We start from the raw sequence: 26,781 nt of genomic DNA, 5'->3' as shown, positions 1-26,781 counted from the left end.
TAATTTTTCTTCCTTAGATAACCAAGATTCATGTACTTTTAATATATTTAAGAGTCCAATGATCTGCTTCCAAGTTACTAACAAATCTAGAGTTGTATGCAGCTGGGACAACTAAGATGTTCCTCTGAAGAGGTGAAATCTGTCCCTGTCCAGCCTATGGATCCTTTGCCTCCAATCACAGTAGTCTTGACCTTTCACGTCCTGAGAGTGCTTACAAAAACAGTATCCATCCATATACTGCTTTGGGAAAGTAAAGAATGTGTAGCTAATATCCCAGTCACTAATAACAGGTAGACAATGTGTGGCTTATCAACCAGGAGAAGTAGTAGCATCAGGTTTACTAATACAGACAACAGGCAATCTGATGATATTTACCCAGTCTCCTTTAGCAGTTTGGCAATCTGACAGTCTCAACCAGTCTTCCCCTGAGTCTGACTTTGTCCCCAGTTTAAATATTCTATTACAATTACATCATTATAGTATACTGAATATGTGTGAACTAGAGAACCATTACATCATCAATTCTACTGAGTAACACCTTGTTTTAAGTATATTTCTTTCAAGTACACTTCTTTATAGTTCCAGCCCTCTGCAGGAATGACAAGGGATTCCATAATCTGGAATGTATAGGATTTGTAATTGCATTTCATTGTGTAGGGAACTAGTTTGACAATGTCTTGCTCTCTAATCTGGTAGCTTAGAATACAGTTTATTAGTCATTGGCGACCTGGAAAATAAACTTTTTGAACCTTGTCACTTTATAGTTTAAATTTTGAATTTATATTTTGAAATTTGATTTCATAATCAAGAGGGGAGGAAGATCATGGTAAATAGTTATACATATAAATTAGTAACCTTTTGAAATTTTAATAATTTACCTCAAATACCTGTCTTATCTCTGAAGGGCCTCAGCAATTTCTTTTGTACAGTAGAGTCTCAGGGTGGGCAAGCCCCACCTTCTCTATCTCTGCTCTTTTCTTTCTCTCTTTCTTTAATACTCTTTTCCTTCTTACTTGTCTCCTCTTGACACTGCTACTATTTTCTCTTAGTCTGTCTTAGTTGCTAAGACTAGGGTCCTTCTTTCTCATGGTTGATTTTCCTGTTGCACACTATAAGGTCCTGCCACTAGGTTCTTAATCTGGAGTTGTGTAGAAGAAATTGCTGTGGCACCATAGTGCCTCCTACTAATGGCAGTAGAAGTCTGGGAATGATTATATTTCTGTGCTGTTACTTTCACTTGAGAGGGGTACATTTTAAAAATATAGATAAGGGAGAATTAAATTTACCAATATGCTTTTTACATATATTCTCATAATGTGCTTTTTGGTGGAGTTCTATGTAATAGATTTCTGGGCAATTCAGTTTCTTTTAAGAGTTTCGCCTACAGTGTCTCTTTTTAATATCAAAAGTATAAACTTAGACTAGCTAAACCTAACCATATCGACCCTTAATTTAATTGTGATTGTCTAGCAATATATATGTATAATTTTGTAATTGTTTCATCTAATTTTAAATCAAGGGTTCTTAATTTTCTTTCTATCATAGACTTCTTTGGCAGTGATGAAACTTCTTATAAAAATGTTTTCAAATGCATAAGATAAAATATATAGGATTAAAAAGGAAACAACTTGTATTGAAATAGTTATTCAAACAGTTTTTAAAGATCCTATCCCTAGGTAAAGAATGTTTTAAAACTTTTCTGAGTATTGCTTACTTGGACTGTTGTTTAAAAATCACTAGTGTTAAAACTGTATAGCTTATGACATATGATGATGTTCAAATCCATATAAATTAAATAGTTCTTTCAAATTGACCCTAATAATTGTGTATTTTTTGCTTTTACAGGTCATGTAATGTTTGCTGAAATAAAAATGGAGAATGGAAAGTCAAAAGGCTGTGGAACTGTCAGGTTTGACTCACCAGAATCAGCTGAAAAGGCCTGTAGAATAATGAATGGCATAAAAATCAGTGGCAGAGAAATTGACGTACGCCTGGATCGTAATGCATAATTTCAAACTACATTCAGAACATTCCTACATATGTTTAGCTTCTCTAGCCTAGTAAAAAGTCATTTTAGTAACATTGTATGCTTAAAGAAGCTGTAAAAAGGAACTTTTTAATCCCACCAGCCTTTAACAGTATAGTGTTAAAATATACTGTAATTCTTGCTAACAAACTTGAGTTTTAGTTTTTAAAGACAGTGGCTCTGGTCATTCAGTTTAAATGAATGGTTATACTGTTTTTAATGAGAATAAGCCATTTCCCCATTGTTACTTTCAGTACTGCATAATGGGATTTGTTTAGTGTTCAAATTTCCCCAGCTTGTACCTACTTTATTGTAATGTAAAAAGTAGATGTTTTTTCCAGAACTTCAGTTTTTCTATATGCACTGTAGTAATACTTTAACTTGAAAAGAAAGGGCTCAGATAAATTAGGTTGTGATTTTGTTGTGTTTAAAATTAGTTTTATGCCATGGTGCAGAATTACTGTAAATAAGTTTTTCAGCCTAGAGGGAGTTTGGGATGTTTTTTATTTGATTAAATGAAATGTCTCTTTCTTGATCCCTGGTCCTAAGCTCCCACACCTTTATCCCAAAATAGTCATTTTATCCCTATAACACTAGTAAAGATTAATCTCCACAGCCCCTTATTTTATTGTTTCCTATAATTCCAAGTTCATACAGAACTGATAATGTAGCAAGCACTAAGTACGTTATTAGACAAACTATCCCCAACTTCTTATCTAGTTTCCAGCCATTCAAGTGAACAGCTAGAAAAAGAAAAACAATGGAAAAAATGAGAGAAATAGCTGTGTAAGCCAATCCACTGCTGTTAACTTTGACAGGAGCCGATGTATTTGTGAATGCAGTTTGAATAAACCATGGAGCACCTAAACACAACATATCAAACACATTGGATCCTATAATGTTAGACATAGCCATATCTCCTCTACCTGCAAAAGAAAAGAGCATGTTGTTGAAATGTGCCCATTAAGTTAACATTATATTAATAAGCTACTTTATCAGTTACACTGGATACTTTTTTTCTGTTTTGGAAAACTTGTTTTAGAGCAGAATTCTTACTGAATTTGTATTTGCTCATTTGTTTTTAGTTAGTATTTAAAGACTTAACATTTATTTATGAAATAATAATTATCTTTATTTATTAAACCATTTTCTTAGAAGATGTAGATTACTTGTTTTTAATTCTCATTTAACATGTTTAAGCTTTAATAAGTTTTTCAGGTGAATTTAATTCTTTACAGTTCAGGTTTAGTGTACTTAAGCTGCTAAAATTGTCACTTTTCTTTTTCTTGATTTGCTTTGTTCAGTGAAGTATAATGAGGAAATGAACTGTTTTTAAATGTCTTTTCCCTGTGCATGTGAGCCAGCTTAAGAATTGGGCATAAAAACCTGAACCAGTTCTTACCTTTTCTTGCAACCAACACACTTGCAACAGTGTCTGGTATGCTTGTTCCTGCTGCTAATAATGTAAGGCCCATTACTGTATCTGGAATTCCCAATGTTTCTCCTATAGGTGACAAAATATTGTTAAGTGACAAACTCATGGTGGTTTTAGTCACCAGTTTGTTCATTAGATATTTTGTAAAGAAACTTTTTTCCCTGGATGAAACTATTTAGGTTACAACTCTACTTTTGCTTAGTCATATTTTTTTCAGCAGAACTATTTTACAGAGAGAGAGTTCAGAAATTTTATGGACTCTTAGATGGCACTGTTTAGGATATTTATTAGCTGGAATTCTACTATTAAGTGATTCACTTTCTTTGTGCCCTGACATAAGTTGTGGATAGCATTCATCATTAGAGACCTTTATTTTAATTGGGGAATCTAGCCTTTAAAAATAAACATCCTAAGAAAACCACTTTTTTTTTTCTTTTAGATCATTTTGGTATCATTGTAGTTTAAGTCAAGAAATCTTGATAGCTCTTTCTAAGCTATACAAATATTATTCGTTTTTATTTAAGCAATTTTAAAATGAGTTTCTTAAAAAAAAGCCCTATTAAATAATGAACTCTATGTAATGTACTCTTTGGGAAAGCATGTAAACTCCCCAATAGAGAAAAAATAGGGCTCTATTAAAGTCTTCCTAATGCAAGGTCCAAATTTTTATATACCTGTAAATTTTGATGTTAGCTGATGGTTAATTTTTCATAAATGTAATAGTTCTAGGAAAGGAACTGGAGGAAAATAGTTACTGTAAGAATTGCTTCTTTTGTGTTATTTTAAATGAAAACTTGCTTTAGAACCAATTTTTTTTTTCTTGTGTATAATGTCAATTAAAACAGTTTAACTAGAAATGTAGTTTGTTTATTGGAAGCTCATATGTTTATGTTGGAATCAATTTGTCAATTTTCACTCATTTATCATCAACATCTTTCACATATTCACTTTGTATTTTGGTAAAGCTATTATTAGTTCTTATGCTGTGAGCTTCGGGACTTTTGATATGACATATTTGATTGATTCTGTTGCCCTGAATGTTGGCAATTCTAAAATTTCTCTTGTGAACTAATGCACTAATAATACATGGAGGCTTAAATTGTGTATAATCTATGACAAAGATAACTTTTCCCATACCCTGCCCTCTTTTAATAATAGTCAAGAAAAGGAATTCAGCATAGAGTCCGTTTTGGATCTTATACAAGGAAATTGAGTCAGTAGAATAACAGACCACATCCTAAAGTGGGACCACAGGATGAAACGCCATGGACTGTTAGTGAGATGGTAGTACTTGGATAATTTAGTCATAAATCCTAGTAAATAACATTAAACTTAATCCTTGCTGAGTAAACATTTCATGGAGCTACCTTTATGAACATAGTCTTTGTTGTACATAATATGGAGCTAAAACTTAGTAGCCTTGGATAAATCACTTAAACGTCTCAGTGTTCTCATCTGTAAATGAGTGGAGATGAATTGTACATATTTTAAGTCTGAAGTGCATACTCGGGATATTTACCAGTTATTGTGACCATCCAAACAAGAATATAAGTAAATGCAGAAATCCATATTGCAGCCATGAAAAAAGTTATCATGAAGCATTTTTTCCAAAACTTTCTTCTGCAATCTGGTGTAGTTAGGAAAAGTAATGTAACAATAGGCAGGGTTAGCACCCAAAAAATTCTTTTTAAGTCGGCCTCAGGCATGCTAAAAACACTAGGAGGATCTGTGGTAAGGAAAAGTTAAAATGATGTTAGTTTCCTCAGCTAGTTTAATTTGAAATGTACATTAAGTTGCTGTAAATAAGTTAAAACTTAGGGTCAAAACACATTAAACACTGAATATACCAAATTATTGATATTTTGGTATAATTGAATTTTTAGAGTGGAAGACAAAATAAATAGTCCTTGCTCCCATTCTCTAACCTTTTATGCTCTGAAACATGTAAGGAGAATCATTTGGTAGTTGGGGTATAATAAAGGAGATTATATTATTAGTCAATTCTCAACTATATGTGAATTTTCTGTAATTTCATTTTTTTTTTTCTTCCTACTATCTAGTCTAGCATGGGGCTGCATGTATATGACAAGAGGTTCCAGAGCTGGAATGGACCTCAGAGATAATTTAGTCCAGTTCCTCTATTGGATAAATAGACTGAGAGCCTAGGAGATTAGAACTTAATTAGAATTTAAACTACACAAGTAGGAAGTACAAGAATCAAGATTATGACTCAAGATTCTTTTAACTTCATAGCTAGTGACTTGGGACATAGCATCTTGATGGCTCAACTAAATTATGCATAAGGATTCCTGATGTCTGGACCTTGACTAGTTTTAAAATGTCATATCTATTATTTTTCATTTTGTTAAAAGTTTTTGCCATTTAAATTTATGCTGGAGAGAGGAAGGAGGCTAGTTGTTTTATATCTATGACAATGCAGAAGTGGCCAGTGAAAGAGACTTAGGCTCAAGTACTACCATAGAGAAATGTGAGCTCTGTGAGCAAGAACAAATCACTTTCACTTTTCAGTACCCCAAGCACTTCTTAGCTCTAATAAGTCACAAATAAGTTTCTGATCTGCACTGGAAATTTTTCACATCTAGGGAAATCACAAGTCTCAGTTCTACTGTCCTTCCCCCGAAAAAAAGCACAATTTTAATTTTCAATATGATCTACATGAACTGCTGATCAGTTATACTATAATGTAGTGACTTATACCCTATTTGTATCTGTAACGTAGCAATTTCTATAATACTACCCCCCCCCCCAAAGAAGTGATATAGTATGAGCTTCATTTTTATTATTATTTTATTAAAAAATAAAACAATGAAGTCTTATTGGAACCCAACTAAAAGTCTCAGTCTGGAGTTTTGTTTTTTTTTTAGCTGTTTTTCATCTTATTATAATGAGGCACTCATGTAATAAGAACTTTTAAGTATTTTACAAGTTTTTATACAAGCTATTTCCATTTTTCACATTTTTTAATTAGTTAAATTTGGAATCTAATTCTTCTTGCTTAATCTCATACTTAAATTGCTTAAAACAAAAACAACCAAAAACCTAAGTATCTTGTCTCTCATGAATTCTGCAGATTTTTACCTGTGAACCTATGAAATATATTTCTGATTGACTCATTTCCTTTCCCAGTGATGACATTTTAATTCAGGCCTCCATTACTTTGGGCTTGTACTACTTGCAGCACCTCCTAATTGGTCTCCCTCCTTTAATCTATTCTAAAGCACAGTTACTGATCTTATCCCGTAACTGTTCACAAACCTCTAATAAGTTCTCCAGGTTTCCATAATTAAGGTTAGCTAGAGTAGTCTAGGGTTTCTCCATGTTCTACTCTTATAATGCTTTCATTTCTTATTTTTTAGTCTTTGCTTCTATATACTCTATACCCCACCCAACCTAAGTTCTATGAACCCACTTAACCTTCTTCCAATTATGAACTTTTACTCATTCCATTCTCTTGATCTTTTTCTTCCCTTATTATCTTAGTCTATATTTTGAATCCCTTTGAATTCCCAATTCAAATGACACTTCTTTCCAGGATTCCTATGCAAAAATGCGATCTCTAAATTTGAATTACATTTTGTATCCCTTTTAAAATACTCATTTTAGCTAATTTGTGTACTTATCTCCTCTATTAGATTTTAAACTCTTTCAAAGCAGGGGATATTGTATTTATAGTTACCATAAGCGATCAATTCTCAGCCAAATCTTATTATTCAGCTTTTCATTCAGTTCTGTATCCTGGCTTGATAAATAATTCCAAAGATGATTATAGGGGAATGTAGCTGTAATATTTGTGTATTATATTGTTAAAAAGAATACATTCCAGTGGTTCTTGAGTAATCAATCTTGTGCAATTAGACTATACATTACCAACAAAATTCTTCTTAATAAACTTGGTCATTTTATATGAATGAAAACAGTTCAGATTATATTTTGAAACCTATACTCTTAATAGGTTTATACAATAGAATAAGATTGGTGGGAATGATAGGCATCTCTTACCTTGAGAAACTTCATTAAATACTTGGAAACTTGTAGACAACTGTGAATAATCGGAATATTCATGAAAGATTCCACTATCAGTTCTTGACTGTCTTCGGATGAGTGGTCCATCTTCCCACCCCATCAATGACTCTTCAGTTTGTCCTTCAGTAGCTTTAGCAAAACAGGTACAACAGGGACTGCATTTCTTCATGATATATTGATTAATTTTAATGTCAAAACATAGCACTAAAATATATACTCCATATATCAAAAGCAGCACAGTGCCTTCATACCTATGGAACAAAGGAGGTTATTACTTTTTATATTATATAATTAAAGATATAATTAATGGCATTCAAGAAATAACCCATTAATTTTTGGTTTGTTTTTAAATTGTATTGCTTCCATAAGCAAAATATAGTAATTTCTGGAAATATATTAAAATGAAGATTTGTTTGTCACAACTTCTAGTAAATGAGGTTAAAATGTTAAGTCGACATATATTATACACTTGCCTAGGCATCAGATCACTTTCAAGGAGCTAGGAGATATAAAATGTATATATGTAAATATATAGAAAATAACTAAATGAAAATCAGGGAAGGCTTCATTGCAGAAGATAGTTTTTTTAAATTGTCTTAAAGTAAAACAAGTGAGGGAGTGCATATCTTGAATGCGAGGAATGAATGGTACTAAGGCACACATGGGAAGAATGGAGTATGCTATATGTGAGAAACAGGATAATGGATTGGCCTATAGGGAAGATTTAGGGGAGTTAATATACAGGGAGACTGGGAAAAATAAGACCAGATGGTTGTTAAAAGAGTTAAAAAAATCAAAGGAGATTATATTTTATTCCAGAGGCAATAGTGAGCCACTAGAAATTAAGGCAGTCACATAGACCTGCATGTCAGGAAAATCCCTAGTTGTAGTATGAAGAAGAGTTTAGGGAGGTGGGGAGGAACTTGAAGCAGGAAGACAGATTAGGAAACTATGGTGACATTCTATCTAGATAAGAGATGATGAAATTGAACTAAGATGGTGACTCGGAAGGGACTAAATATGGCATATTGTGGAGATAGAGATGGCCAGAGTGGGACAAGTGATTGGATATATAGATTGAGATAAAATGTGGAAATGAGGATAATGTTGAAGTTATAATTTAAGAGGTTAGAAAAATGATTGTGCCTTTGACAAAAAATAAGTTTGGAAGTAGGGTAGGGTTTTGTTGGAGTAGGTAAGGAGGGAATTTGTTCTATTTTGAACATACTGGTTTAAGATACCTACAGGACTGCAAATTTGAGGTGTCCAGGAGGCATGATGACTAGAACTCAGAAAAGAGACTAGTTTAAAACTGCCCTCAGACATATGAGACATGGTGTATATAGATCTGTGAGCCATCTGTTTAGAGATAATATTTAAGCCCATGGGAGTAATGAAGTCGACAAGAGGCAGATTACAAAGAAAAAAGTGATGCTTTCAATATTGAGGTACAGAGATATATTTTGCACTTAATTCCACCTGATGAAATTTAATTTAATTATGATAAAAATTGTGCTTTAATTTGCCATAGGACTTATCCTACTTTCCACATGCCCCTGATAGGGGCATGTAAAGAGAAAAAAGAATGCTTCTAGAGGAAAAAATAAAGACTTTTGTGAGATGACAGGAAATAATGCAAAAGGAATAGCTCTCTTGGGCACCATAGTGGATCAAGAAGACTGCAAGAGATGAGCTGAACACAGAACAGTGAGAGGCAATATGGAGAATGATATTCCAGGTTAAAGAAAATAGCTGTTCCTTTTTCATTTGTCAGAGTCTCTCTCCACCGACTCCTTTGATCATAACTTTTGAGTGTTTTTTGTTGTCTTACCAATAAACTTGATTGTCAAGTATTATGCCAAGAACTGCTGCTGTACTGATTGCATATGCCACGCAATCTCTAAACATGGGCCAACAAGATAGCCTTGAAACCTGTAAAGTAAAACAATAATAATTTACTGTTTCCATTATAATTTCCATTATAATAATGTAACTTTATCAGATGTTATGCCCATTCTATTTTTTTAAATGATTTATATCTTTGTAGTTTAAATATTGACTCTGAGAAAATGATTCTGATATAGGAGTTGTAAAGAAAAAAAAAATTTGCTACCCACACTAATTTTCAGAAATTAGAGTGGTAAATTGATAATTTTTTTAAACTGCTAAGCAATAAATTTGATTCCTCTCATTAAGTGCATTTTGTGGCTTTGTTCACTGCATTTTAAAAAGTTTATAATTTCTTCATTTGAAAAGATGATCAATTGTTAAGAGAATTTACTGTCATACCACATTAGAGAGCAGCCCACAAGCTGCACAGATGCCGAGGAGATTATAAATTGCAGATCCAAGGATGGTGCTAATTCCAATATCTCCCTTGGTGACAAATACCCCTAGGAGCAATACAACAACTGAGTTAGTAGTTGAATTTGAAAGAAAAAGGGGGAAAAAAAAGATTTGGTGTAGCAAAGTAAAACAAACTGGATTTACCTAAAAAAGCAGTAACTAATTCAGGGGCTGAGCTGCCTGCTGCCATGAAAGTTGCTCCTGCAACATCCTGAGACAAGCCTAGACCTAAAGACACATGAAATGATTGTTACTTTCATAGTGATACAGAAACAAGCTGGATGTGAAATCATAGCAAAATAATAGGTTTTCAAAGATACAGCTCTCACTGCCTCATGTAAGAATTTATTATTGAATAAGTTAAAAAAAATGGAACTCAGGAATAATGAAATGAAAAGGAAGGAAATACTACCTTATTTTAGGATGTTCTGATAACCATTTTTTGTTATCATGGACACTTTTTGGCAGTGGAATGAAGCTCATAGACCCTTCTCAATTTTTAAATGAGAGAAATTGCTAAATTTAGAAGTTAGAAGTACATAACAAGATGTACCTGTTAAAAGTACAATGTACTTTAACATTGGAAGTCCAAGTTAACAGACTTCCCCTGAAATCAATTTTAAGTTAAGAACTCAGTTAATGGCTATTGTAGTTGGAATGAGACTTAGATTTGAATTCCCACTCTTAAAGTTATTGATCATGACCCTGAAACAAGCTAATTCACATCTTTGAAACATTTTCTAATTTGTAAAATGGAGGTGACAATCATGACCTGACTGCCTTCTCAGGACTTTTATGAGGGAAAAAAAGGATTTATAAACTGCTATAAAAATGTGAGGTTTATATATGTTTTATAAAAGGCCATTTGTTGAATATTGCAGAATATTGGAGGAAGAGACAGGAAACCTGGTTAGAACCCAAGAATTAGAGGAGCAATGATGTTTGCAGTTAATTTTTGGTCCTCCACCAAAACACACTGGCAACACATCTGTAACTTATAATCAGAAAACTGGAACATTGAGTATTCCTTTCATACGTGTCAAAGGCAGGATTTCTGAACCAAGGTCTTCTCCACTCCAAAATTAGGCCTCTATCCCATATTAAGCTTGTGTTTAATTTCCCAGGAGAAAAGATTGCATACAAATAAGAGCAGGTATTCTTTTAGCTATCAAGGCTGAAAACATTAAAACACATTAAATAAAACTATTTCCAGACAGCAAGATGGAGCAGTAGATAGGCCTGGGACTTAGGAGGACCTGAATTCAAATTCAACTTTGGGCACTTACTATCTGTGTGACCCTAGGTTTGCTTCATTTTCCACATCTGTCAAATGAGCTGGAGAAGAAAATAATAAACCACTCCAGTATCTTTGCCAAGAAAACCCAAAAGGAGGTCATTGAAAGCCAGACATTCCTAAACAACTAAAAACTATTTACAAAATTTAGTCAATTGATAATTTATTTTGGTCAATAGGTCATTCTAAGGCATAATATTTTAATTTTGTCTGAAGTTGCAAAGAAAAATTCCACTTGTCCAGAAATACAAGAAACATTATTACTGTTTGGTACATATCTATAGATCAATAATGGTGATAACAATAGCATTTACATCCATAATAAGGCTGTGAGGTTTGCAAAGTGCTTTATAGATATCATTTTATCCTAATAACCCCCTACCCTTTTTTCAAAAAGAAAACTGAGGAGGACAGGCTAAATGACTTGCACAGGATCACACAGCTGGATTTCAACTCAAGTTTTGTGACAGCAGGCCCAGTACTCTATCCACTGCACTACCTAATTGAGCAGTTCACTGCAGTGTGAAAAGTGTGGTTAGCATACCATGCTAGCCCTCAAAGGAACAATGCTGAGTGACTCAAATTTAATGAATTCTCTGTTTAATAACCAAACTCCTTGAATACTTGCCTGATCTTGCACCATATTTTCTTGTTTTACCCTTAGATCTCATCCTGATTCTTCTGGACCTCAAACACATCTACAGACTCGGGTCCATATTTCCTGGGTGTCTTTGTGTCAACTGTCCTGATAAGTAACCTTATTTTCATTGAATGAGACCCAAGTTCAAATCTCATGTCTTTTTCATACTACATGTATAACTGGGACAGGACAATTTAACTCTTGGTGTCATGCTCTTATCTATAAATGAGAGTTTTGACAAGATGTTTTGCAAAGACATTTCTAACTCCAAACCTATGGCCTTTAAAGTAAAATACTAGTGCTATGGATTATTCCACTTTTATCACGTCTTGGAATGGTCTCCACAACTGCCTAATACAGTTCATTAAAGGATAAACTGAATGGATAGTATATAAGCCTGAATATTAAAATAAATGGAAAATTAATTTCTTCATAAAGCATATCAAACATGTATTAAGTGAAATCAACTGATTAAAATTACTTGATTAACAAAGAGATTGAAAACTCTGCATATTCTAAGATTAAAGGATTTGGTTATTGTCTTCAGATATAAATAATTTTATAAAAAATTATTTTGTTCTAATAAAAGATTTGAAAAAAGGAGTTAAAATGGACAAATAAGCAAAATGAATAGCTATATTTTTCATTCCCATTTTCAATTTCCATTTCAAATATGGAGGTATACATTTTCATACTTGCTTATTATTTCATTAGCTTAAGTAGTAATAAGATTAGAGCTTTAAATAAATCTTTTGAGATATTTTTCACCCTTTTTATTTGTTAAGATAAAAAGTCAAACTTGAAATTGAAAAGAGAAAGACTCCTAAAAAAGATAACTATGTTGTGCTTTTAAAAAGTTGAGAAAATATACTAATATATTTAGGAAATAGAGTAAAGGTTATTAATGAGTAGATATTAATTCCTTGGTAGATTTTTGAAACATGAACCTGAGGAAGGAAATTTCAACACAGAGGCAACAAAATATATAAAGTAAAGCAGAAAAGAACAATGAATAATCTTATCTGACTGGAGTGCAGAGTATTTCCATATAGTTAACAATGAAAATAGAGCTGGAAACAGATTAGAGAAATCTTTGGATATCAGGCTAGTGAATAACTATCATATATATTTCAATATGTACAAAACTGTACATATATAACTCATTTGATATGTGCTTGGGTAGTAGGTACTAGTTTTTAATCCACATTTTGCATGCAGAAACCAAAGCTAACAGAGATTTTAACTGTCTTGCCCACTGTCATGCAACTAGTGTGCTTCAGGCTGAATCTGGACTGGTCTTTCTTAGACCAATGCTCTCACCCACTGTGACAACCAAAGAGTTGAATTTGTTTAATTGTTTTTCAGTCATATCTGACTGCATGATTCCATTTGGGTTTTTCTGACTGCATGATTCCATTTGGGGTTTTCCTGGCAAAGGTACTGAAGTAGTTTGCTGTCTCCTTCTTTGAAAAAGTTAAGACAAAATTGTGGCAGTAGTGGAAAAAGCATCAAGTATTTGTGGGGCTGGTAAGAGAGAATGAGGAGAGCAGATGCCCAGCTGAGTGTTGTGCCAGTGTTGCACTCATATCCACAAAATATTAAGGAACTGGAGAAAGGCATCTCTTTAATATATTGGGTAGATCCTCTATGGAGGACTTATAGAAAAATACTGAGAAAATTCATATCTGAAATTCATATCTTGACCCAGAAGTGGCAGACTTCAGGTGTAGAATGGGGCATAATGATTAAAGTAAGAACTTGCCTTGAATATGCAGGTTTGTTACAAATACTTACTTTTTTTTCTTTTTGTAATAAGGTGGCATGGAAGATAGGGAAGGTCTAATAAGAAGGTTGCTCAAAAAAAGGCTATATGATTATTTTTAAATGTTCAAAAGAAAACAGAAGGAAATCCAGAAGGAAAAAAGACAAGCAGAACAGCTTTGAAAGTTACACATTGTATTTATTGTATTTTAAAAAAAGGAGCAAGTTGTATGTAATAGTTTCACATCTCCATATATAATCCTCTCTGCTTTACTTTGTGTGGAAATGCTCATTTAATTAGTGTTTGCTATGTCTAGAATTTTTTAAAGCTATGAATGGTTTGTGGTTTACACTGCTAACATCTATGAGATGATATAGGCATCTGATTATTAAATTATATCACCAGCTAAAAGACAGAGAGCCTTCAGAATTAGTGCAAGCAGGACAGTGCTGCCTCTGATTGTCTGTGGGACTCTGTGCAAATTACTTAAACTCTAAGTGCACCACGAGACTTCTGAAAACACTAATTGTGGAGCAGAGTCTAATCTAAATTAATTAAGGGAGTTTCTTTGTTGAGCATTCCCTATGCCAATCAAAGGCCAGATTGGGTTCCTTCCCATCCGCATCTCTATCCCTAGCTCTGAAGGGGGGGGGGAGGGGGAGGAGAGAAAGGTCATATTTGTAGACTCGAAGACTCCAGAAACTGTGAAGTTGAGCATTGTATAATAATGAAACTAAATGCTCGTAGCTCATAAGCTCATATTTGATTCTAGAGGCAATAGATAACTATTGTTGTTTATTGAGTAGAGGAATTACATGGTCAGAGCTGAGTTTAAGAAAATTAAGTTTAGCAGCTAAATGGATGATAAGATTGGAGAAAGGGGAGACATTTGAAGTAAGGAGTATAATGAGATTATTGTAGTGGTTCTGAAGAGATCCTGAGTTATGGTAATAGCCATGTGAGCAAGAGAGAAGGAGATGGATTCAAGAGATATTGTAGAAGTAGAGATGAATATTTTTAAATTTTGATTGAAGACTAGTATAAAGAGCAGTAAAAAGATTAAAGGGAAACATTGAGATCATACCTAGATAACTAGGGATGATGGTGCTCGCAATAGAATTAGGGAATTTTAGAAGAGGAGTGGGAGTTGATGAGACAATGAATTCTGTTTACAATATGTTGAGTCTGAAATGCTTATGGGATATCCAGGTGATAATTTTGGAACTTAAGGGTAGGAAAGAGTTGAGACAAAGACAGAGACAAAGACAGAGAGACACAGATGGCAGGGGGAAAAAGAGGGGAAAAAAAGTGTGTGTGAGAGAGAGAGAAAGAAAAAAAAGAGAAAAAAAATCTTGGAGCTATTTATGTAGTAGAGTTGTTAATCCTATCTATTTTTTTTGGTGTCATTTTCTCTTTTCCAAATACATTCTTTCCCTTGATACAAAGACTAAAAAAAGAGGAAAAAAATCAACAAAACTAGCCTACATATCAATTGAATCAGTTGAGTCTATATAATGTCCTGTATTCATAATCTTCAAGCCTTGCAAATAAGTAAGGAAATTATATTTTCTTATCTCTTTGGAGGACCAAAATTTGTCATTATACAGAATTCAATTAAAAATATTACCCTTTCAAAAATTTTCACAAGCTGAAATGAAAGCTGCCAGCAATCATATGAAAAAAAAAAAAGTACCAAATCATGGGTAAAGGAATTGAAAATTGAAAATCACTGAAATTATAACTCGTATTCATCAGATATAAAAAGATGATGAAAGAAAAATGACAATTGTTGGATGAGCTTGGAGAGGAAAAGCACACTAATGCATTTTTGATGAAGTTATGAAAACATTTTGGAAAGCAATTTGGAATTGTTCCCCCAAAGTCACTGTACATGCCCTTTAACCAGCAACATGAAGTCTAGACTCTATGCTCTAAGAAGGTAAAAACAAAAGAAGGAAAGTAAATTTATGAATAAAAATACATATAGAAGCAGTTTTTATTTTAGCAAAGTACTGAAAACAAAGTAGATATTCCTCATTGGAGAATGAATGAATTAATTATGGTATAGATAGAATATAAGCATAATGATAAGATGGACAGCTTCAGAGAAATTTAGGAAGACTTGTATGAATTAATGTGGAGAGAAAGAGAACCAGGAGAACAAATTACTCAATAACCACAATAATATAATGGAAAGAAGCTCTGAAAGACTTAAGAACTCTGATAGAGTGATCATTCATGATTTTTTAAGGCTAATGTTAAAGCCATCTAATGCAGAAGTGCAGAATGACTTTATTTCAAAATCTAGCCAATGTATCGGGGTTGGTTTTTTTGTTTTTGTTTTTGTTTTTTTGCTTCATAATATGCTTATTTGTTCAAAGGGAAGGTCACTATTTACTGAAGATATGCAGAGTTGGTGGATATTCATAGAGACAAAAAAAGAGAAAAGTGTCAATGAAATACTGTAGATGATAAAATAAAAGAAAGCTCAGAAGATGACAAGTAGGGCAGTGTTGTGGTCACTGTATAAATTTTATTGTGTATCTAAAAAGAAAAAAGACTTACTGTAGGTATTAGATATTCACAATTTTATATTCAGTCCTCACTTTTGTTCTTTTTTATGTATTAAAATATTTGTGTAAATAAAAAAATAAATTTAAACCCTGAATATTCAAACTTTGGGAGTTCACTATATTGCCTCCCACATGGAGGGATGGTTGAGTTCATAAAATCACAGAATCTCGGTCTTTATGTATTTCAACCAGTACTTGAATAGAGATAGACAGAACAATATTCACAAGTGGTCATTAAACTTCCTCTAATAGATTTTCAGGGATGGAGATTTACTTTCTCCTAAGGCAATACACTCTCCTTTCAGACAATTCTCATTTCAGTGAAATTTTTCCAGATTTTGAGTCAAAATCTACTTCTCAGCAACTTGCACCTATTCTAGATCTATTTTTTGGGTTCGAACCAAACACATTTCATTCTTCTTCTATGTGATAGCTCTTCAAACACCTGAAGAAAGCTAAAATGTTCTTTTGTTTTGTCTTGGTGTCTATCTGATTACACTCACCTGAGAGAAATCTCAGGATTCCTATTTTTACCACTAAAACAAAACAAAAAACCCTAAGATCATCTAATCATTGTTTTTGTGGTCTCATTTAAAGCTGAAGAAACTGAGGGGTGGGACAGCAAAGTGATTAATCCAAGGTTTTATATACCCAGGTCTTCTGAGCTTGCATTCTATTATGATATACTGCTACTCTAAGCAGTACTTGTAGATTCAGCTCCATTGAGCTAATATGGAGATAATAGGCCTAGAGAACCCAGATCCCTTGACTGTAGTTCCGAAGATGGAAAGTCTTTGCCATATGAGATCCCAGAGAATTCTGGAGATTTGATCAGGTTTGTCATATTGGACAACAGTATGTTGTTTTTGAAGAGAACCAGTGATATCGAGCCTCCTGGATGAATTAGATTTAAGCACAGCAGAATTGAGGCCTTACTCTCTCTTCCAGTCATGAAAGTTTAGTGGAAAGACAAAAGTCAGTGTGACTAATGATAGTCTGGGATGCAGTGGATGACTTTGGCATTTTTGATGTATGATTCAGCTCTAAGCGTTCCTCACCTGCTTTAGCTACCTTCCTGACCTTGGAACAAATTGTTTTCATCTTCCTATTCCATGGGAGAAGTCTTCACATGCTTGGGATAGACATCCCCTTGCTCACTGTAAGTTTGAGACTTGTCAGTCACCCTTAACCTGGTTAAGCCTGTCTGCTGAAAACATGGTTTTACTGGAGTGTGGGCACTGGGCAGGCTATAGCTTCTTGAAGCCCAGGTGAAAGAAAGCTGGGTGAGTAAGCCCCACAAGGGGCTTAACAAGCCGCCTCTCATTTGTTAAAGTGAAAAACAATAATATATTTTATGTTGTTTGTTCAATACTTCTAGTAGTATAGTAGACCCCCAGGCTGCCTGCTTGGGCTCAACTAAATGCCCAGTCTGACTGCATCGTTAGCCTTTTTTTCTTTGCCCTTGACATTGCCTTCCATATCTATCCCACCTCATTAGATTGTATTCTTTACCTACAGACCCTTTCAGCTCAGAACATGCAGAGCTGCTTGCTGCTTGGGCCCTGTGTAAAATTAAAAGGTTGTCCAAGGGAATCTCAATTGAGCTGAAAGGGGAAAGATAGAAAAGAAAGAGATTAAGTGAAGGATGAGTGTCCTCTCAGGGACAAAGGAATGTTAGTTGCTTTGTTCTTCAGAAAGACTTTAATAAATTTTACAAGGGTCAGTAATCAAAAAAATTCATGCAGAGTCTAAGCTACCCAAATATTATCCATGTCTACTCCTAATTTTATCAATGTATAGCCAATTTAAAAACATTTATATTACTTTAAAAATTACTAACATTCAAGCAGTATGTTACTAAAGAGGCAGAAACAATATGAGTGGCCAGCAATTGAGCAATGGACACAGTGAGTGGTCAGCAACTGGGAAATGGGTAATATGTAGGACCAGAATTTCCTGGTTCCCCAAAACAAGGATTAATTTTTTTCCCTAAAAGGCAACAAAACTTTCCCTGAGACTTCTCTCTCTGTCTCTCTTGATACAGATTCCCAGTCACCTAAGAGCATAAAAAGTCCTACTCAGGAGAAATCGGGATATAATGGGATTTTGAATTGGTGAAGCCTGTTTTAAAAGGCAAGAATAATCTGCATGTACTGTTTATAAAGAGGAAAAAACACGAGTAGTACAAAGGACTTTTTGAGAAGCTTTCTGGAGATATTGAAGAATACTTATTTAAGATAAGTAAGGGAATGAATTTCACAATGAATTAGTATTTCATTTTATTTGTCTTAAATGTACCTTTTTCTGATGATTCCTCAATTTTCTGCTCCAACGTTTGTGGACTTTAATCAAACCCCCCCTCTCAATTTTCATTTTCCAAGATGAAAGCTATTAATCTTTTATAGGCTGTCTTCAAAGAACAGCAACTCTGCCCCTCTTGGAATAGTATAATATAAGATTTTGTCCTTTAAATGTAGAAATATATTTAAGAAGGGAAATCTGCAAGAAGGTCCCATGAGGCAGCAAAGATGTCTGCATGACTCTCTACACTTGGAAATCAGAGAAAAAAATCAGATTTTTTGAATCCTCGAACCAGAGCAGACCCCAGAGGTTCTTTATCCAAGCTCCTCCTCTTAAAGATAAACTGAGAGAAGATTCTGGGGAGATATTGGAGAAGTTCAGAAAATTTCAAGGTCTCCAGATTTCCCCCACAAAAGTAGACTACACCTCAGAGTGAATGTAGAGTTGCCTAAACAAACTAGATTTGAGAACAGTGGTGGTCCTATGATAATTGGAGAAAATCTGAAGAAATATCACAGGACTGATCTGGATTAGGAGGTAAATTTAGCTCCAATCACAGGAATTTCTATCTCCTAACCAGTGTGAGGAGTTGGAGGTCTGGGACAGGTAAGTGTGAGGGAAATCCTGGGGAGAAGGCATTTCAGGTCCAGCAATGCTGTTGAGATTCAACCCTGGGGGAGAAGTAACCAGTACACACCAATTAGTGCAAAAGCAGTAGGGCAAATGGGCATTTACAGGAGAGTAGAAATTTTGGTTTGGGGTTCCAGGTCAGAGGGCAGAACTGGAGGATAACCTGAGGGTGTACCCCATACCCCAGAATTAGAGGTGATTACATCAACAATCTGATAAAAATTGGGTTTTTTTCCAATGTATAGGCAAAAGAGAAAGAACCCATAATAGAAAGTTACTGTGGGAATAGGGAAGATAGGGGTTCATCTTCAGAGGAGGATTCCAAAGCAAAAAAAGCCTCTCTTACCCCAAAGAATAACACTAAATGGTTAACTGTTCAAAAAACATTCATAGAAGAACTCAAAAAAGACTTTTAAATATCAAATAAGAAAGATCAAGGAAAAAGCAAAAGAACAATCCAAGAAAAACAAGATTATGAAAAAAAATCAACCAACTATAAAGGCAGTTTCAGAATCTTAAGAAAATGACTCCTTAAAAACAAGATGTGGGCAAGGGGAAAAAGCAAAGTTATAAAATTCTAAGAAATAATAAAATATAAAGAATGAAAAAATAGAAGAGAATGTGAAACATCTCATAAGGAAAAGATGGATCTGGAGAACAGATCAAGAAGAGACAGCATAAGAATAATCTGATTACTGAAAGTTATGATAAAAAAAAGAATTTTGATACAAAAGTACAAGAGATAAAGAAAATTGTCCTAAAGTATTAGAACATTAAGGGAAAGTAGAAATAGAAAAAAAAAAAAAAAATCCAGTGATCACCACCTGAAGAAGATCCTAAGAGAAAAACCTACAGGGATCATAGCCAAATTCCCAAATCCCCAGGTCAAGGAAAAAATATTAAACAAGAAAAAAATTCATATATGGCAGAGCTATAATTAGAACACACAACCTAACAGCAGCTACATTAAAAGACCATATAGTCTTAGAATATTTGCAACTAAAAATAGCATATCCCACAAACTAAATATAATTTTGAACAGAAGAAAAAAAAAAGGATATTCAATGAATTACCAGACTTTCAGGATCTTGTTGCAAAAAGCCTTGAACTTAATATCAAATTTGACATATAAGATTCAAGAGCAATATAAGGTAAATATCAAAGATTAATTTCAAGGGATTGAGTAATTCAAGATAATTCAATTCAAGATAGTTTATTTTATGTTTTATATGTGGAATTTTTATGTTTTATATGTGGAAATGTAAATCGTATGTTTAAGGCTGTCATTAGTAATTGGGTAGTTCAAAAGGAAGATTTTAAAAAGCAAAACTGTATAGGAAAAAGTAAAATATGTTATATGAGTGAAGTATGAGAGGAAGAACTGACATGATGAATTAGATGGGGGAGGAGGGCTGGTAGTTCTGGAATCCTGCTTCCATTGTTAATGGGTTAAAATACATATAAAGGCATAAAAGTCTTCTAAATTTATAGAGAAATATGAGAGGGGATATGATAGGGAGAGCAGTATAGAAGGATGTGGAGATTAACAGAAACAGGATAAAGAGGGAGGGAAAAGGTAGGGGGAGAGGATAAGGGAGGAAGCCTTGGAGAGAGGATAGAGTAATAGCAAGGCAAGGTAATGGGTAGAAATGAAGCAGATAAGTCAGAAGATATAATTATATATGCACTTAATTGAAGTCATCCTATAGAAGGTGAAGGGGCAGGGAAGGAAAGGAGGGGGAAAAAGTGCGAAGCGGAGAACAAAAGAAAACCTACAAGAAAGCAAAGAAAAAAAATGAATAGCTCTGAACATTAGTATTTATTTTATTATAGGCTTTCTTGAAAATGGAAATGTTTTGTTTCATATTTTGAATCCTCTCTTGTATTCCTCTATACACATGGAAATATTTTTTTCTATTTTGTATTTGTTTTTAATTAATAAAAAATTAAACTAATGACCCATGAGGTTAAATAAACTGCCCCTAGTCCACATTAGTTATGGTGACACAAGCAGGTTTTTGCCCAGGGTATCCAATTTAGAGGGTGTAGTCTTACACCACCATAAAAACAACAAACTATAGTCTTTCTAATTATTATTTTTATGCTAATTATGCATTGTTATGCTAATTAAGTAGAATGGTTAACTACCACTAGACTGGAGGAGAGCACTTCTCCAGCCACACCAGGCTTCCTTCCCTCTTGATCCCACCATAGCTCAGGTGAAGTCGAATTTTATGTTTTTTTTGGCATGAAATTTCCAAGTCATAGTTTTCCAGAGCCCTGGACATCATGTCTCCCTCCAGGCTGGATTTCTGAAACTGCTGGACTAAGTTATCTCTTATAGGTTTTCCAATCAGCTCCATAGCAAAGGGTTATGAGGCTCAAATGAAATAATGAATGCAAGGCACTTTGCAAATCTTAAAGCACTATCTAAATGCCAATTATTATTATTATTAGTAGCAGCAGCAGCAGTAGTGATAATAGTAATATGCCTACAGTCAGTCAATCACTAGGCCTCGATTCTGGTGATGACTTCAATTCCTGAACTTTTAGAGTAATACCAGGCATGTGCTACTAAATGTTTAACAACCCAACTCTCTGAAAAAAAAAATGCAAATGTATACTTTTAGTTTAACCTATTAACACTTGTTTAGATGACAAAAAATAATAAATCAAATCTTAATTTGCAGGGATTGTGGATTTCCAGTGTAAACACTCACATTGAAAATTTAACATTTGGCTCTCACAAAGTGGCTCCAGCACATCCTGCTCTTAAGTCAAAAGATTTGAATTCAAGTCTTGCCTCTGATGATTTCTATCAATGTGACCTTTGGAAAGTCACTTAACTTCCTCAATTTCTTCATCTGTGGACCTAACTTTCTTTTTCTTTTCTTTTCTTTTCTTTCTTTTTTTTTTTTTGCTGAGGCAATTGGGGTTAAGTGACTTGCCCAGGGTCATACATTGAGGAAATGTTAAGTGTCTGAGGTTACATTTGAACTCAGGTCCTTCTGAATTCAGGGCTGGTGCTCTATCCACTGAGCCACCTAGCTGCTTCTATGGACCTAACTTTCACTTAATTTTTATTTTTAAAGGTATAAACATCATTTCAAAATTTTATACATTTATATAAAATGTCAAGCATATAGAGCCTCATTCCTTAATTCAATGAATATGTTTAACATTTTTGAAAGATCTTACAACAAATTCATTGTCATACTATAAGAGACAGAGACAAAACAGAAAGTAAACATAATAAAGCAGAAGTGCTATGGATGTATATTTGATGCTTAGTATTAACTAAGCCAGTCTTTAAGGTATAAGATCACATTTCAGTATTTGGTACACTCCTCAGAGTAGCCTAGGACAACCTATCTCAATCCAGATGGAAGAATTTCATACCACTTACATTCACTGATAACTTCCAGGGAAGGTAAGAAGTATTCATCACAAACGACTGATATGGCCATGAACATGTAAATGATTATTAGGAAATAAATTATGATTCCTCCATCTATTTGCTCCTGTTTGGTAAAAAATCCTTCAGGAAATTCTGATGATGGAGCAAAGACACATTGGGTGTTGTTTTCTAAGAGAGAAAAACAAAAGACAAGAATAATTTATGTCAACCATGCACCACTCATGAGCTTATGAAAAAATATTTTGAGCATTTAAAAAGATTTTTGTAAAAAGTAAAAGGTATGGAGATATAATTTTGATTCTATAAGTAAATGTAATATATTGTTTTTGCTTATATGCAATAACAATGCTTGTGTTATGTTTCATATTATAGATGTATGTAGTCTGTGTATTTTCTAGAGACAGCTAGGTAACACAGTCACTGGAATACTGACTTTGGAGTCAGAAAGACCTGAGTTCAAATCTAGTCCTGTGACTCAGGTGAGTAACTTAACCTCTCTCAGGTGTAAAATGATAATAACACCACCTACCTCCCAAGATTGTTGTTGAGTCAAGTGAAATACTATATATGTAAAGCATTTTATAATCCTTGAAGTACTATATAAATAGAAGTTACCGTTTTATGTTTGCCATTACGGTTAATTTTTATTAACCTTGACCTGAGATTTCATTGATATAGAGAGATCCTTGGTTGGGAACTACCCTCAATCAAGGTAGGTCTTTCAACTGCTCTGCAACTTCTACTTTTAGAGAGTTTCCTGTGAACACTTAGAGGTCGTCATTCAGTCACTGAGCACTTAAATTTAAAAAATAAGTACAATCATTTTATTTTATTTTATTTTATATCTTAAAGTTTTGAGTCCCAAAGTCTATCCTTCCTTCCCTTTCTTTCCCCTGAGATGGTAAGCAATCAGATAATACGTTTTATACATGTGCAATCATGTAAAACATTTCCATATTAATCATTTTTAACAAGAAAACTTAAATAATAAAAGAAAGTTTAAAATTGCATGCATTTGCATTCAAACAATATAATTTCTTTCCCTGGAGGCAGATAGTATGCTTCATTATTATACTTTTGGGATTGTCTTGGATTATTGCATTGCTATGTATAGTTATTCACAGTAATTCTCTGAACAATATTATTGTAACTGTGTACAACATCTTCTTGGTTCTGTTCACCTATACACATTTTTCTGAAATCATCCTACTTGTCATTTCTTACAGCACAATAAAATTCCATTACAATAATATATCACAGCTTATTTAAGCATCCCACAATTGATGAGCAGTTCTCTGCCATCCCAGAGCAATGAACCCTTTTTAAAGCAATTACTATGTACCAGGCACTATGCTAAGCATTGGCAATACAAATATGAAAAATAAAAGTAGCTCCTGCCCTCAAGATATTTACAATCTAGTGAGGAATTCAAAATACAAAGGTTCAATGATTTTCCCATGATCCCATGTGTCAGCATCTTCCTAATTCAAGTCGGTCATTTCTCTCTAAACTATATCATGCTAACTCTTTATTCTAAATTTATTATCATAGTTGCTAATGTTAAAATAATGATGAGAAGCAATGTTTCATAGAAGAGAGCCAGTCTCATTGTCAGGAAGACCTGATTACAAAATCTGGCTTTAATTGGCATTGACTATGGCTCTAACTATAGGCACTGGACTTGGACAAATCTTTAAGACTCTTTCAAGTTGCAAACCAGTAGCCAATCTCCATCAGTAAGAATCACCTCACTGGGAATTCCCTGCACTGATAAAATCATAGGTTAGAGCAAAATAGCAACAACAATAACAATGATGATAACAATGATATATTATGCAAATATATAATAGATCATACAAAAATATGATTACATAATATATAAAATAAACTATACAAATATATAAAACTATACAAGATAATTTTAATATGTGATTTTATGTATAATTATAGTGTATATACAATTTTATATAAATTATTATGTGGATATACAATTATTATATACTATATCTATAAATATATAATTTTGCATAAAAGCATAAGCGTAGTTTGTTATAAATATACCCTTATATGATATAAAATATATAATTATGTCATGCAATGTGTTATACAAAACTACAATTATATATAAATATTATATAAATATATATTATATATTAAATATTATCAATGTATTATGTAAATATATCTTATGTAAAAATAATTATGTAAGCATATATTTAGATGTTTATTTTCCATGTTCATATTATTCATTTTATCATCATTAAGAATGATAGCTAACATTTATATTCTCTTTAAGATTTGTAATGCTTGGCACAAATATAAGTGCTTTTCATTCACTGATCTCATTTAATCCTCACAACAGCCCTATGAGGTGAATACTGTAATTATTGTCATCTTACAAATGAGGGAGCGGAGCTGAAGCACAGAGATGTGTCCTGCTCAGAGTAAAACATCCAGAAAGTATCAGAAGTGGGGCTCAGACTCTAGTCTTCCTAACCTGGGGTCTAGCTTGTCGCCCAGTAGGCCGTCCAGCTTCCTTGCCTACTTCAGTTCAACTAAGGTCATATTTTATGTAACTTCTCCATTCTTTGCACTTGCAAGCACAACATTTCCTAATTATGGTGCTCTTCAAAATGCTGAACAAGGTACCATACTTCTCTTTCTGGGCTCTGAGGTGGCTGGACTTATCTGTCTCTGAAGGATTCAAATCCTACTTCAAATAAGAAGGTGTGGTACATAGCCTTCCTGTCTTCAGCCAAAATGCACTTCCTTAACCTGTAAATGAATTTGGACCTGAAGCCCTGTGAGATCCTTATCTCAAGATCTACAAGGCTAGAAGCATAGTGCTCCAGTTAGAAATCACCCTAGAAATAAGCTGTGCTAGTTTGCTACTCATGTGGCAGATTATTTCTCCTCTCTGCACTGATTTCCTCATCTGGAAGATGAGAATTTTGGACTCAATGACCTGAATTGTTGGACAAAAGTGTCTATTTGAGTTGGTACATGGACTATGGCAGGTAAAAGCACTTCTACGAAAGGAATGAGTGATTTGAGGGGAAAAAAAAAAAACAGCTCCTCTTTCCCTCTCCACACTTGTTTTCTGCTGGTATGACCCTAAAACTAAACGGTACCTCAGAATGAACAGGATTCCTTGGGTTCTATTTACCCTCAGGCCCTGCTGACACTTTACCCACTTTGCTATCAAAATTTATTCCCTAGAAAGAAGACTTTAGTAGGCAAGGAAGAGGTCAGCAGGTGGGTGAGTGTTGGGTGGGTGATCTTTGCAGAAAAGATGTAAGAGCTGAATCCAGACTAGCCTTTGTCCTTCCCCAAATCTCCATTAATCTCTTCTGGAGTATTTCTGAGTCTCCCTCTAGGAAAGTTAAACCATTCGGTCTATTTCAAGCTGATAAAACTAGAACAAATGCACCAAAAAGCATGAAATGAGCCAAGTGAGAAGGCGTTCCCCTCCCTGGCAAAGCTGAGAGGAGAGAGGAGAGCAGAAGCAGTTGAAATATCTACCTGTGTCCCTTGGGAGCCGTTGCGGGTGAGAAGCCCCTTGGCGAGGCAGGTGGGCTGTAACCCAAAGAATTCCTAGCAGCATGAGCCTTCTCCAGTACCTCCGACTGGCTCCCTTCTCCATTTCCCTGCTTCTTGGATGCTCTGTGCTGTGAGAAGAGACAAAGAGGATTAAGCTCAATCATGTGAGGCATGTGAGGCACTCCTGCCTAGTCCCCTGCCCCCAGCACATTTCAGCCAGGCCAGGGGGTGATGCTAGTTGGCTGGGTCCATTCATTCTCTGATCAGGAGACTTCTGTAGGATAGGGATAAAGAGTGGGAAAGTTAGCCGATTAATAGCTTGTGGAAGGAGAAGTGTAGCCTGTAGCTTTTCCCAGTACTGTGAAACTCTTAGGGCATATTATACGCCATAGCATAAAGAGGATTGGATTTTTGATTTAGTGGATACGAGTTTGAATTTAGGCTTTTCTGCTTACAAGCTCTATGACATGGGGTGTTACTTCATCTCTTGGGGTTTCAGTGTTTTATTCTATATGCAACAGCATGTATCTATTCTCATAGATGATCAGATAACTCTCAAGCCACCACTGATATGTTAACTTTTTTCAGCAACAAGGGCTATTCCTCACAAGTGGCTGCTCCAAATTCTAGGAACCTTATGGATCTGCATGAATGTAACTCATAAGCCCCCATTAATGAGTTTCTTTTTTCCCTCTAACTAGAGAACAATTAGTATAAACTGCAGAAGCTCTTTAATCTAGGGTCCATAAATTTAAAAATGTATTTAATATTG

General features: G+C 34.2%; 2 protein-coding genes across 3 annotated transcripts in view; one reads left to right on the top strand and one right to left on the bottom strand.

Annotated features, from left to right (window-relative positions):
* MYEF2 (myelin expression factor 2) overlaps window positions 1-4,318 on the top strand; it is a 51,474-nt gene extending 47,156 nt beyond the window's left edge. For both annotated transcript variants that reach the window (XM_074294423.1, XM_074294422.1), the window contains one exon: window positions 1,846-4,318. In XM_074294423.1, the coding sequence (XP_074150524.1) occupies window positions 1,846-2,009 (164 nt within the window). In that variant the 3' untranslated portion in view covers window positions 2,010-4,318. The remainder of the gene's footprint in view (window positions 1-1,845) is intronic.
* SLC24A5 (solute carrier family 24 member 5) lies at window positions 2,630-26,399 on the bottom strand. The gene is made up of 10 exons (XM_074284854.1): window positions 26,395-26,399; window positions 25,992-26,137; window positions 22,458-22,637; window positions 9,996-10,079; window positions 9,795-9,898; window positions 9,337-9,437; window positions 7,482-7,756; window positions 4,981-5,187; window positions 3,429-3,530; window positions 2,630-2,952 (listed from the first exon to the last, which is right to left on the bottom strand). The coding sequence occupies exons 1-10, from the start codon at window positions 26,397-26,399 to the stop codon at window positions 2,630-2,632; spliced, it is 1,527 nt and encodes a 508-aa protein (XP_074140955.1).
* Between the last annotated feature and the right edge of the window lie 382 nt (window positions 26,400-26,781).

Source organism: Sminthopsis crassicaudata, chromosome 2 (assembly GCF_048593235.1).
Source record: "Sminthopsis crassicaudata isolate SCR6 chromosome 2, ASM4859323v1, whole genome shotgun sequence".
NCBI lineage: Eukaryota > Metazoa > Chordata > Mammalia > Dasyuromorphia > Dasyuridae > Sminthopsis > Sminthopsis crassicaudata.
The sequence above is the reverse complement of the archived record's forward strand: the minus strand, read 5'-3'. Positions and strand labels throughout refer to the sequence as shown.

Excerpts from the sequence above, each read along its gene's own strand:
- SLC24A5 (XM_074284854.1), bottom strand. Across the intron at positions 5,188-7,481 it reads ATTTAATGAAGTTTCTCAAG|ATCCTCCTAGTGTTTTTAGC; the intron begins GTAAGAGATGCC and ends TCCTTACCACAG. Across the intron at positions 3,531-4,980 it reads TTGGATGGTCACAATAACTG|GAGAAACATTGGGAATTCCA; the intron begins GTAAATATCCCG and ends TGTCACCTATAG.